Genomic DNA, 13,802 nt, shown 5'->3' with positions numbered 1-13,802 from the left:
ACTAGTCAGTGCTTCAAGTTAGTGTTAGAGGCATTTTCTTTTGAGAAAACAAGCAGAAAATAAATAGAGTGCGAGTGTTAGAGGGCCAAGTCAAAAAAATGGATTAAATAGAATTAAAATAGACAGTGCAAGTGTCTCAGGGTCAATTCAACAAATAGATTAAATAGAATTAGAATAGAAAGTGCGAATGTTAGAGGGTCAAGTCTTCAAATAGATTCAAAAGAATTCGAATAGAGAGTGCGAGTGTCACAGGGTTAAGTCAACAAGTAGATTAAATAGAAATAGAATGGAGAGTCCGGGTGTCACAGGGTCAAGTCTTCAAATAGATTAAATAGAATTAGAATAGAGAGTGTGAGTGTCAGAGGGCAAGTCAACAAATAGATTAAATAGAATTAGAATAGAGAGTGCGAGTGTCACAGGGTTGAGTCAACAAGTAGATTAAATAGAAATAGAATAGAGAGTCCGGGTGTCACAGGGTCAAGTCTTCAAATAGATTAAATAGAATTAGAATAGAGAGTGTGAGTGTCAGAGGGTCAAGTCAACAAATAGATTAAATAGAATTAAAATAGACAGTGCAAATGTTAGAGGGTCAAGTCAAATAGATTAAATAGAATTAGAATAGAGAGTGATAGTGTCAGAGGGTCAAGTCTACAAATAGATTAAATAGAATTAGAATAGAGAGTGCAAGTGTCTCAGGGTCGATTCAACAAATAGATAAAATAGAATTAGAATAGAGAGTGCGAATGTTAGAGGGGTAAAGTCAACAAATAGATTAAATAGAATTAGAATAGAGAGTGATAGTGTCAGGGGGTCAAGTCTACAAATAGATTAAATAGAATTAGAATAGAGAGTGTGAGTGTCACATGGTCAAGTCTACAAATAGATTAAATAGAATTAGAATAGAGAGTGATAGTGTCACAGGGTCAAGTCTACAAATAGATTAAATAGAGTTAGAATAGAGAGTGTGAATGTTAGAGGGTCAAGTCTACAAATAGATTCAATACAATTAGAATAGAGAGTGATAGTGCCAGGGGGTCAAGTCTACAAATAGATTAAATAGAATTAGAATAGAGAGTGTGAGTGTCACATGGTCAAGTCAACAAGTAGATAAAATAGAATTAGAATAGAGAGTGTGAGTGTTAGAGGGTCAAGTAAACAAATAGATTAAAAAGAATTAGAATAGAGAGTGTGAATGTTAGAGGGTCAAGTCAACAAATATTTTAAATAGAATTATAATAGAGAGTGCGGGTGTTAGAGGGTCAAATCAACAAGTAGATAAATTAGAATTAGAATAAAGAGTGCAAGTGTCAGAGGGTCAAGTCTAAAAATATATTAAATAGAATTAGAATAGAGAGTGCGAGTGTCACAGGGTCAAGTCTACAAATTGATTAAATAGAATTAGAATAAAGAGTGCAAGTGTTAGAGGGTCAAGTCTACAAATAGATTAAATAGAATTAGAATAGAGTGCGAGTGTCACAGGGTCAAGTCAACAAGTAGATAAAATAGAATTAGAATAGAGAGTGTGAGTGTCAGAGGGTCAAGTCAAGTCAACAAATAGATAAAATAGAATTAGAATAGAGTGTGAGTGTCACATGGTCAAGTCTACAAATAGATAAAATAGAATTAGAATAAAGAGTGTGAATGTTAGAGGGTCAAGTCAACAAATAGATCAAATAGAATTAGAATAGAGAGTGCGAGTGTCAGAGGGTGAAGTCAACAAGTAGATAAAATACAATTAGAATAGAGAGTGCGAGTGTCACAGGGTTAAGTCTACAAATAGATTAAATAGAATTAGAATAGAGAGTGTGAGTGTCACAGGATTAAGTCTACAAATAGATAAAATAGAATTAGAATAAAGAGTGTGAATGTTAGAGGGTCAAGTCAACAAATAGATCAAATAGAATTAGAATAGAGAGTGCGAGTGTCAGAGGGTGAAGTCAACAAGTAGATAAAATACAATTAGAATAGAGAGTGCGAGTGTCACAGGGTTAAGTCTACAAATAGATTAAATAGAATTAGAATAGAGAGTGTGAGTGTCACAGGATTAAGTCTACAAATAGATAAAATAGAATTAGAATAGAGTGTGAGTGTCACATGGTCAAGTCTACAAATACATAAAATAGAATTAGAATAGAGAGTGCGAATGTGAGAGGGTCAAGTCAACAAATAGATTAAATAGAATTAGAATAGAGATTGCAAGTTTCAGAGGGTCAAGTCAACAAATAGATCAAATAGAATTAGAATTAGAATTCTGATTCTGATTCTGATTCTGAGAATAGAGAGTGCGAGTGTCAGAGGGTGAAGTCAACAAATAGATAAAATAGAATTAGAATAGAGAGTGTGACTGCGGGTGTCACAGGGTCAAGTCAACAAGTAGATAAAATATAGTATTTACAACACTTTGTTAATGAATGCTACAGCATACGGTATTATTAATTATAGTTCACTGATTATCAGTAATAATTACTGTAGTATACTTTAGTTTTAGTTTAGTTTATAGTATAATATACCCTATAGTTGTAGAAAAAGAAAAGTTAGTACAGTATTGGGTGAAGTAATTTGTTTACATATCTGTAGTTGTTATATTATTAAATATGTTTTTCGAAGAAGGTTTTTTTGAAAACGTTATTTCTCTTGGTATGTTCCCTGAACGATCAAATATTCTATTTTTTCATTCTTGGTTATGCAAACGTTAAAGTAACATTCCATTTTAATTAATTTGCTAACATTAAACATTACTTTTAAATCAATGAACATCCTGAACGTTCTGAAAAAGAGTAAACATTTTAAAAAAGATAGATGAACAACATATAGATAATATTTTTGTGCTAACATTGTGAGAACAATTTTAAAGACCAGATAACTGAATGACTTTTATAACTTTGAGAAAACATCTCCAGAATGTTGTGAGAACGTTCTCTGTTAGCTGGGACATGTAGTAACAAGAACAATATAGTATTTAAATGGGAACAGAACATGTTGACTTACTGAAACATGGTTTATTTTCATATTCTTAATGTAGACTTACTGTACTTTCACATTCAAATGGTTTTCCACACAAAACAACCATCAGCATGTAAAAACAACCTTGACTTTTTATTTGGATTGCCAAATATGTTAAGGCAGAGACAGTATAAAAAGCAACTGCAGTTTGTTGATATAGCAGACATCAAGAAAAACCTAATGATTGGTTGAAGGACTCAACCAACCTACACCATTGACTTTCTGTCCAGAAAACCACTTACAAACATATTCAGTTATGCATTACTATTGAAGTAACAAAGGACTACGTCTGCCGTTTATGTGAGGTGGGTAGACAACCATACATTGCACTGAATCAATACAAAGGTACATAAGCTAGTTATAGTCGCTGTTGAGCTTCGTTCAACTATGTACAACTATGTACATCACGATAATACGGTATGGCACTGAGATGAACTGTCGATTAACATCCACTTTATACGATACAATAGATTAATGGCTGTTAATAACAGTATATTCATGTTAATAAGTCAATGCAGAGCGAGCCACCTTACAGTCACTTAGAATCTATTGCAACTCGTCCGTTATCACACAGAGGTGAAGAAATAGAAAATACATTCAATAGTATGGTTACAAGACAATATAAGTGCATACAAACAGCTAGATGTAGCCATTTACAGGCAAAATCCAATGACCGGGGGGTTTACGCAGACCTTGTTTGTAACTGGCACCTGAAGGAAATGTTTTTCAGGTCCGTGTCACCACGTAGCCTCGTCTAGTTCCACTGCAGTCCTCCATTAGTACATTCATTGGTTAGAAATGAAATTAGTCGCTGCCTCCAATGGAGGCAATGTGTAACACCATGGAAGTGATGTCTTTGAATCCTTGTGTGATTCAAATTCAGATCTCACATCTTCCCGTCATTTTCTGCAGATTAAACAGACAGTAAGGAACCAATTTAACAAAAATATGTTATAAGAAGGTTGTTCTAATGTTCCCAATGAGTTATGAAAACGTATGGTCTCTGAATGTTCAAAATGTCCAATTATACAATTAAATGTTATAGGAACTTAAAGCAAACATTTCCATTCTAAACTATAAACTCTAACAATGTTCAGTTCAATCAATCAATTTAATTCAAAACGACTTGCGTTGAAAGTCCATGTGCATGTTCATTCCAGGGTTGCCAGGTCTGCAAAACAAAACTAGCCCAACCACATTTTTTCCACGGTTTTTGAACCTCTCGGTTGAATTACTATTCCCTGGGGTGGGATTTCTTTAACCCATGCACTAGGACTGTCAAAACAAATTTTAATTTTAAATATTCATCTTATCATTAAATTACAATTTCAGGTGTGCGTCTGGTAGCCTTATAAGTGGCGCACTAAATATTGTGGAGAAGATCAAAACTGAAAAACCAAGCCGTTCACACAGAACACATATTTATCGCATTTTCTAGAGGGACATCTATCACAGTTGCACTCGCGTCTCACACAAGAGAGCGCATGTTTTAATGAAAAATGGAAATGGGAAAATAAAACATATCTCAAGATTTTATGGCTGGGTGGGGGCGGGGTTTCCACATCCCACTGCATCTGGTGTTTTGTGATTGGCCAAATACCTCAAGCGTGTGTCAGAAATGTTGCCATACTTTGATGCGTGTCCTGGTAAGAACACTGGCGCGACAAGACAATAACAATTAAACCCATTACAATCAAGTCATTTATTGCATCCAGTGGGGACATAAATACTGATTATAATGACTTACACTCTGTTTTCACACGTTGCATTGCATCGCGCCACTTAAACATCAAACCATGTCAGCATTTGTGATCAGAGAAATGACAAACAAGCGCTACTCTACACTGCAAATCCTTTACATATTTAAACGTACTTACAGACTTTGTGTTAGAAGCACTGGCATTGTAGTCTACTGCACACATCTGATTATTTGGGTTGAACTGTTCTGGAACAGTGTTGTAAATACAACTAAACCACTGATATCTAGTTGTGTCCTCTATTGGAAGACAAACAAAGTATTTTCGCTTTCACAACGAAACACAGTGTTTTCACAACATGGCGCTGGCAGCACAGCGAGCTACGCCTTCTTTCTTTGTGAACATTTGGGCAGCGTTATGCAAATCTTTCCACATTGTGATGTAGATATGTGTGGGAATGTTTAAACCAGGCATTTTAGGGCAAGTTTTAATTTTTATAAAGAATATCTCTTTAGATTTGAGACTTTAGTCTTTGTAACTTTAGGGATCTTATCTATTCACGAACAGCTTCTTCTCCAAATAGAAAGGAAAACTTAAAATCACATCGTATTGACCCTTTAAATTATACATACATGATGCTGTTTTGTTTCTAATCGTTTAAGAAATGTAATTATATGTATGGTTTATAAACATTATTTAAAACATTATGCACTTTTTTCCAAAGGTAGTTATTTTTTTTTTCTTGGAGAAACGTATGTTAATAATATTTCAGGAGAGAAGCCAAAAGCTTTTCCCCCCAACCTGAAATGATGTCTTTTAAATTTTTATATAATTTGAATATTGCTACTATTTAAATACACAATTCGGATTTAGTTTTTCAGCCATTTTGACAGCCCTGATGTGCACTAAATAACAACCCACAGCAAATATGTGAAAGTAGCCCAAATCTGCTGAAAAACTGGCAACCCTGATGCATAACCTGGGAATCGAACCCATGACCTAGTGCCATGATCTATTGTTTGAGCTACAGGAATTCATTTTACTGCAGAGGTACTTGCATCTATTTTCTCACCGCTGGAGCAGGTCTGTGTCGTCGTCACTTGCTGATTTGCAACCAGCGCCGCAGAGCTCAGACCTTATGGATCGTAGATTACAGAACATTACAATCAACTCTTACCATATGCATTCTTCACTGTAAAAATGCTTAAAGGACTCATATCATTTTATCTAGCAATTTTTTTCCATTGACTTACACCCAAAACCATTCATAGTTTAGTTTTCATGAGCATTCCCACTCTCAACTGCACTAAGAATTAAAGGGTTAATTTTTACTGCTGTCTTTAAAGCGCATGTTACAGGACTACAGTGTTTTCTCCAATTATTATATATTAGAATTCGAACAAGACATTAGAGAGCAGACAGGGTAGATAGAGAGAGAGAGCGAAGCGGGATTGGCAAAACACCAAAAGATGGGATTTGAACTAGGGTTGCGATGTACTTTGGCGCACTTATACCACCACAAACTCTTGTTTTACAAGACTCGTCATGATATGAGACCTCTAATATAGACTATAGTGAGTTCAGTAGTGTGGTATAGTTCAGTTGTTTTTGACCTTTTCACCTTGAAAGGGGTCATACTGGCCAGACACCAGCGTGTAGCTCATGCCCAGGTGAGTGAGATGATGCGCCTGAAGGTGGCGGCCGAAGGGAACCGGTTCTCTCTCCCGTTCAGTCTCACGTTCCTGCTCTGGAGATCCTCTTTCTCCAGGCTGAAAGAGTTAAACAACTTTGAAATACAATGTAGAAAATTTGTCTCAGATTTATCATTTAGGCCCATATTGTAAGCCTTACGAAAAATGGTTTACTTGTTTTTATAGTAAGATACATACAACAGGGGATTTGCCGTGATACGGTAGAAGAGGATGTGTCAGAAGCTCTAAGGCTGTCGAATCTGTCACTGGTTTGCTGGTTTGAACCCCTTCTGAATCCTCTCTCCCCGCCGTTTTTCCATACAGAGGGTAATGGAAACCTAGAATGGAAAACACACGACTTACACTTTACAAGTAGTTTGTGGTACAAACTCCACCACATGAAACTTTTGGGGTCATATTTGCCATATACAGAAGATGATTACCTGGGTAATTATGCACCAAAGCTGGAGACATCACTCTGTAAGCACTGCTGCTCGTCTCACACAGGTGTAAATAGGGGTAGGGGTGCTGAAACTGAATGAAGGATTGTTGGGGTGATGCCGCAGCCCCTCTTGCATTCTCTGAGTCTTCAGATGTCTCACCAGCTGTCTCGTCCCCCTCCGGTCTGGTACTTTCCTCGATGACCTCAGCAGCCGTCTCACACTTGACGTTCTGGAGTTCAGCCTCCAGCCTGGACTCGGGCTCTAGCGCCATGTTCCAGTTTTTCCCCTTGTCTGGACTCAGACTCATTTCCTCAGAGATCTTGTTGACCTCTTGATTTTGCTGCTTCACATATTTGGACTGATATGAGTGGCTCCAGGACTGAGATTCTGAAGCCTAAACCCAGAGGAACATCTACTGTCAAACAGTTTCTGCTCTGACAACCAATGAAATCACACACCTTACAGGGAAGTCCTTTGTTATGAAACAGTAGCCCTGCGAAACTACTGTTTAATGGAGTTCTTTTTCATGGAAAATTTCAAAAGGAGGGCAGTCTTAGAAATAAATATGCTCTCAATCATCAAAGAATCCTGGCAGTTCGATAATTTGATGATTAAGTATCATATTTCCAAAACAACATACTTTGGATTGATATTCCAGCAAAACCAAGGACATTCCTAGAAGTCTGTTATTGTCTTTAAAACAACATTTCCTCAGTAAATGATAAGTAACATCTAGTAACTTACATTTAGAAATGTTACATTTGTGTCCACATTTGATTTTGAGTTTGAACTCTCCAAACTGAGGTCTTCAGATTCCTTGAGGACCACTTGTTCTTTTGACATTGAGATTTGGGACGCTTTCCCCTGCTGCTGCTGAAAGGACAGCTGCTTGTCCAAATCCACATAGATGAAGCCAGGTTTTGCACAGTTAATCTTAACAGAGTTTGCCCCTTTATGAATCGACTGAGGAGTGCTAATAAACTGTTTTTGCTCATCCTTTGTTCGTTCCTTTTGCTCGGCTCCTCGTCTAACGTGACCTCTACTCTTGCTATACTGCATTTCCTCACAGCATGCCTCACCGAGAGGTCTGTGGGTGCTGGGCATCATTAGAACCTTCTGGTCCATTGAAACACCCCGACTGTACTGTCCATAGTACAAAGACTGAGCCAGGGCTGTGTGTGTTTCAGCGTACTGAAGCTGTGATTGGGAACTTGAGTGGCTAGAGGATTCTGAGCATTTTATATCCTCATTTAAATCTCTCAAATCATCCTTCGTCCGACCGTAAGGTGAGGTCACCTTATGGAACGAAGTTGAATTGGCTTGCCCAGAATGCAAGTAACCTGGGATGCAATGGGATTCATATCCATGGCCATGAGATGTGGACTGGACCTCTTTTCCTGGGGTCACCGCGGGAGTGGTAGTCATTGAGGTAATTTTGGGATTGATGTTGCTGTTTGAGTTTGAATCTTGTGTCGAGCTCCTTCTGGACCTTGAGTTTGACCCACCATCCTCAGTTGCATCGGATATGTCAGAGTATGCAGGACTGTTTGTTTTAGTACTTGCGCCATCTCCGTTTGTAAGAGGGACGCAGTCTGTTTTCGCAGAGCTCCCGATGGAAGGACTCGGAGCATTGTCTGAGAAGGTGTACACCTTGTCTGCCTCGGCTCTGATACTCGCCATGCGGCTTTCTTGCATTTCACTTGAACCGTTTACAACATCTTGTTTGCTCAAGTGCTCTTTCAAGAGGCTCACAGGAAAGTCTTTCCCGATATTCTTTGTATCATCCATTTTTGTGTAAATCAGGTCACTTTTGGGGCTCCGGGGATCTTTACAATTCCTGTCCTTTAATCGATGCTTTTCCTTTCTCTTACTGTCTTTGCTCAGGACTGTGGCGGTGTTGGACATGTTAACTTGTGCAATAATGTCCAGCTTTGGCTTGATGGGTTTTAGTGAGAGGTTCTTGGCTTTCGTGAGGGCAACAGTCGGAGAGGCCTGATTAGAAGATACTTCTGTGATTTTAGTGGAAAATGCAGCAGGTGGAATAGCGGTCAGCTTCGGAGGAGCAGGAGCAGGAGCAGGGTTGATGGGTCTGTTGGTTCGAGACTTGGCTAAGCATCTCTCAGTGTACCCTTCTTTCTTAACTTTGCTACATATGTCCCTCTTATCAATAGCTCCCTCCGCTTCTAGCTTAGGCATCTCAACAGATGTACTACGATCCGTTATGAGGCAGTTCTCAAGGACAACAGACATGTTGGAAATGAGTGGGAGGTTGCTCAGGTCGTCAATTGATCCGTCTTTACTCGCCACATTCGGGCGTAATTTTGCATTGCCTATGGGACTGCTATCATTGTTGAGCAATGCTTTCCTTCTCTTTGGAGAACTGACTGCATTGAGTTTATACATGCTTCTGGGCTTCTTGGAGATGATGTTCTCAGAAGAATCAAAAGGTACAGAGCTGAGTACTTCATCAAAATCTGAAAGCCTGTCCTCGCTCTCCACCTCAAAATCTTGCTTTCTGTCACTGTTCAGGTGAGCGTGTGACTGGTGGTAACGAAGCCCATTGATATGTTTGTACTTCTTGTTGCAGTTCGGATGTGGACAGTCTATTAGCATTGGTGACGCGCAAACTTGATCAAGAAACACAGGGTCAGATTTACCCTGAGGGGTGGAAGGAGCGCTCCTGGATTTGGCTCGTATCCTTTTCCCATTCCCATTCCTAATGTCATCCGAGACCAAGCTTAAATCTAGATCGGCCGGGGCTTTGCCTTTTCGTTTTCCACACATAAGTGGATTGGATTTGATGTCATCCACGGTGTAGTATCCTGGTGTCCTACAGCCACTGAGATTCAGACTCCCTCGTCTTCCTTTGTTGCCGATTCCCACACCACGCCTCTTGTGTGTTATCCCTCTTATCTTGGAAAGACTCGGGTCTACAGCTGATTGATCTGGTATGGCCAACCGCATCCGTTTACCACGTCCACGTGCATAAGGCATTTCAGAATCACTCATTGGTGATTCACAAAACCTAGTTAAGAACAACAAGGAGACATGAGTGTTTGTAAATAAATCAACTTTTTTTTTCTTAAATGAACGGATCTAAATTCAAAACAGGTCTGAATTGTGACCTAAAATCCTTCTTGAATCTTAATTTATATGTATATAAACTAGGGATAGTAAGATTCATGGTATAAAAGTTACCGATGCAATGCATCGATTTTAGTTAGAATTTAGAAGTTAGAATTTGTATTGAAATCCATCGTTTCTATTTGGATCAGTAAAAATCTATTTAATTCTATATATAGTAAGTTTACTTTTATCATTTAGAATGTGACCTTTGATTTGTGAACAATATTTTATATATAGATTGATTTCTCCTCTCTAATCTCTTTCTAAAGTGTGTCCCTTCATCACCACTGCTGCTCCGTGAACACTACTGTCACAATCTCTAGCTGGAGTTCCCGTGAGCTTCACTTGAGAGCACTTCACTGCAGACTCTTGCTGCTTTACCCCAGACTCCATTTCCCATAATCCTTTGCCTGGACTCATAAGCACTCACCAAATGCATTTAACTGTCTCTCATCACCTCATATGTCACACACTATAAGAATGGAACACACACACACACGCACACACACACTCACCGCTGATGATAGTTAGCCTATAGCTTCTCCGTGTTTCCATGTTTCCATGCCTTTGTGTTTTTGATCTTGTACTGTTTCCTGGATTTTTTGATCGCCTGCCTTGACCATTGCTTACTTATTGGATTACTCTTTTGGATTTGCCTTGGATATTATTGTTTTGACCCTGCCTGTCCGACTATGATCTTAATAAAGCTGCATTTGGATCCTCAACTCAACGCTCTTCATGTTACAACTACAGAAACTGAGGCGTGTCCTGACAGTCACATAAATGAACATGGCAGAGGTAAGGCTGCATCTTCCACCGAATAATTACAATCAACCAAAGAAATAAAACAAACTATTTGTACCACATTAAATTGCATTGAAATCCATTTAAAATCCTTGAATGCTCGGCAAACCATTGAATATCCCACTTCTTCCATGGTAATTTGTTAAAGTTATAGACAAGTTAAAATGAATAATGCGCGTCAATCTCGACATTTAATACCTACGAAAATGGTGAAATCTAGCAAAAATGTAGCAGTCTAGTATCTAAGCTATTTTATTAATAAAAATCACTGGGATAAGCGGAAGAAGAAGAAGGGAAGCGTTGAAAAATTCATGAACATCTTGGATTTCGCATTAATTAAAGCAGCGCATTAATATAGAAGGTGATGAAACTTTTTCTTTGAACTATTAAACTGTTTTACTGCGTACCTACCAGCCAATCAGAATCCAGTTAGTCAGACTATGGAATAAGTATCTTTAAAGTATCGCGTCATTAGTTATGCATTGATATGCACAACGCATCGGCCTCTGTTATGGAGATAAACATCCCTAATATAAACACTACAAGTTAAGCATTCAAGAATAAAATAACTTGTTTTACCGTGGTGGAGCCCAGTCATGCTTGGTACAGTCCAAGAGAGTCCCCACATAGGTCCTTTTCCTCCATGTGACATTCACAACAAGAACCCCTGGAATCAAAGAGAAACAGCCAGAGTAATGATTCCCTCTGAAATATTAAAAGTAAAAAGCATCCCAAATATTCCAAAGGGAAAAAAAAAAATTCTACAAACATCAAATAAAACCCTTAGGTTTAACCATATCTTGATGTTTTCACTGTATTTTTGAATGGATTCATCCTGTGCTTGATCTCAGTGATGAAAGTTAAGATGGTGGTCTGCAATTTTAATTTGCTTAATCAATATGCAACCAGTGTCTCCTCTTCCTTCGAATGCTTCAGTCTCACAGCTGCTTTAGAAACGCAGTCCTGTGGAGCTAATGACAAAACTCGCCCTTCACTCATCACATATCCAGTGAAACCAATATGAATGCAGTCATTCATAATGTTGTGAAGAAGAAATAGTGATGTGAGATACTAACTGGAAACACATGCATGGAGATAATTTGACAACAGCATATTGTTTTATAAGTGTGGAACATTGCACAGAATAACAAGCTCTCACCTTCGTCTGTTTCATGCCACACAATTCCCTCTAGATTGACGCTTGTTCCTGGTTGACATGGCTCCATGTAGCTGGACTCGAAGGCTTTCTCGGCTTCCTGTGTGTTTGTTCCAACTGACCGCGTCTTAACACTCAACTGGAGAGAGAAAGAGAGCACAACACAGTACCAGCTGAAGTATAATACAGTTGCATGCCAGTATCTTGTACAAAATATTTAATTTGGTATTTTTTAATTCTGCAAATCGCCTAATCCTCCTGATTCAAGGAAAACACACAAAAGCTCCTACAGCGATGACAGCATGTCAGAATAGCCTCGTGAATGATGTACATCTGAGTGATGTCAATGGAATCAAACGCAAAAAGACATATAGATGAGGGACAATAGAGCAGAATGGCCAAGACTGGAGGGGGTGGAGCTTATCTCTATATTTAAAACTGTAAATAACACACGAAAGGCAACTTGGCTTTAAACAAGCCAGTATGTCTTTGTACAAAACATACAGAGGGAATTAAGATGCTAAGGTTTCCAATGGCAACAGACGTGAAGAATTGAACAAGGGCTGCGTTAACAAAGGAAATGGCTGACAAACAAAAGAAAACCTCTTTATATTGACATCGAATGGAAATCCGTCATTGCACGGAAGGTGTTTGGTGCTCGTTTTGCTTTCGGCTGCAATGAGATTCGCGCATAGCGCACTTAAGAAGCACAAACCTTAGCTTTTCCCAGCGTCTGTGGGAGCGTGATTCTCAAGCACACGATCACTGAATCCGCCATCAGCGCCACCGACAGCCTCACGCGCGTTTCTTCATAACGCAGTAGCGGGATTCTGTGATCGCACGCGCGTTATCCACACATGGGAGAACAGATGTGAGCTTACCGTCCTCAGGCTGTGCTCCTCGGTATGTGTGTGGTCAACAATAGCTGCGTCCATTCCGCCCCTGCAGATGAGATTCTCCGTTCCTCCCAAAGCGCTTCCGTTCTCCGAAAGCGGGCCGAATTCATCGCTTGGCTTCTCCTTCCGAGTCTTATTCGAGTCTTTCTCTCTTTTCACTCCTTTGCTCTGGGTTTTGCCCTTTTTGCCGTCTTTGGTTCTGCCGAGCGGCGCCGGTTCGTCGCTGTCCACCGGCGCTGGTGCTGAATTCATCTCTCCGACGCGTCCTTGAGCCTCGCGCCGCTTACCGACGCATGCTTTGGGAATGCCGCTCACAATCTCCAGCGACGGGAATCGATCCGTGTCCGTGGAGGAATTCCTTCGCTTCAGCTTGAGTTTCTTGGGCTCTTTGCAGAGGAACGGCTGCGTCAGGCCGTCGAACGCGGCGCTTCCTGCGTTTGCGCAATTGTATTCCAGCGCTTCGCGACCTTCCCCCGCGCTTTTAACGCTCAAAACGCGATTCATCTCTAATCTCTGTCGATCCTTCTCCAAATCCGCGTCCAGGTCGATGATCAGATTCCCGACACCGATCTCCCAGTCATCCCCGCTGTCATCCGGATCCGCTCCGTGCGTCTTGATTCTCTGCTGAAGGGAGGAACTGACTGACATTCTCCACACAGGATTTCTGACAGAAAACGGTGATGAATCCCAAATCAAGTGGATGGGAGGGTATTAATCACGAGTGCTAATGGAAATAGTGCTGGTGAAACACTGCACACATTAAAACATCTTGGATCAACATGTGTCTCCTAATGTTTTGAGTGAGAATTGCAAATAATCCATCAATAAGTTTCGGCAACATTGTTTCTGCGGGTCTTAAAGTCTTGATTCTTTCTTCCACAAATTAAGGCCTTAAAAAGTGTTCAATCAGATCTGTAGAGTCATTAAATCATTGAATGTTGCAAAGCATGAATATCTTCCTCAGCATTGTTTTCTGATACAAATAT

At 39.5% G+C, this 13,802-nt stretch overlaps 1 protein-coding gene across 3 annotated transcripts; it reads right to left on the bottom strand.

Moving 5' to 3' along the window:
• Window positions 1-2,961: 2,961 nt before the first annotated feature.
• On the bottom strand, window positions 2,962-13,581 carry LOC113106896 (zinc finger protein 608-like). Of its 3 annotated transcripts, none has more exons than XM_026268913.1 (9): window positions 12,802-13,580; window positions 11,924-12,059; window positions 11,344-11,431; window positions 7,579-9,859; window positions 6,835-7,228; window positions 6,590-6,729; window positions 6,322-6,469; window positions 5,773-5,835; window positions 2,962-3,909 (listed from the first exon to the last, which is right to left on the bottom strand). In XM_026268913.1, the coding sequence occupies exons 1-9, from the start codon at window positions 13,462-13,464 to the stop codon at window positions 3,890-3,892; spliced, it is 3,933 nt and encodes a 1,310-aa protein (XP_026124698.1). In that variant the 5' UTR covers window positions 13,465-13,580; the 3' UTR covers window positions 2,962-3,889. The 3 variants fall into 3 exon arrangements, 2 of the variants coding, with proteins under 2 accessions (XP_026124698.1, XP_026124700.1); XM_026268915.1 differs by lacking the exon at window positions 12,802-13,580 and adding an exon at window positions 12,636-12,789; XR_003292593.1 differs by having other exon boundaries at window positions 3,874-3,909; window positions 6,314-6,469; window positions 12,802-13,581.
• Window positions 13,582-13,802: the final 221 nt, after the last annotated feature.

The sequence above is a fragment of the Carassius auratus genome, chromosome 8 (genome assembly GCF_003368295.1).
Source record: "Carassius auratus strain Wakin chromosome 8, ASM336829v1, whole genome shotgun sequence".
NCBI classification, from domain to species: Eukaryota; Metazoa; Chordata; class Actinopteri; order Cypriniformes; family Cyprinidae; genus Carassius; species Carassius auratus.
Note: the sequence above shows the minus strand (reverse complement) of the source record. Positions and strands in the feature narration are given on the sequence as shown.

Coding starts and splice junctions, on each gene's coding strand:
- LOC113106896 (XM_026268913.1), bottom strand. CDS start 13,464: ATGTCAGTCAGTTCCTCCCTTCAGCAGAGAATCAAGACGCACGGAGCG. Junction 9,860..11,343: donor CATGACTGGGCTCCACCACG/GTAAAACAAGTT, acceptor GTTCTTAACTAG/GTTTTGTGAATCACCAATGA. Junction 5,836..6,321: donor CCAGTATGACCCCTTTCAAG/GTGAAAAGGTCA, acceptor ACGATCCATAAG/GTCTGAGCTCTGCGGCGCTG.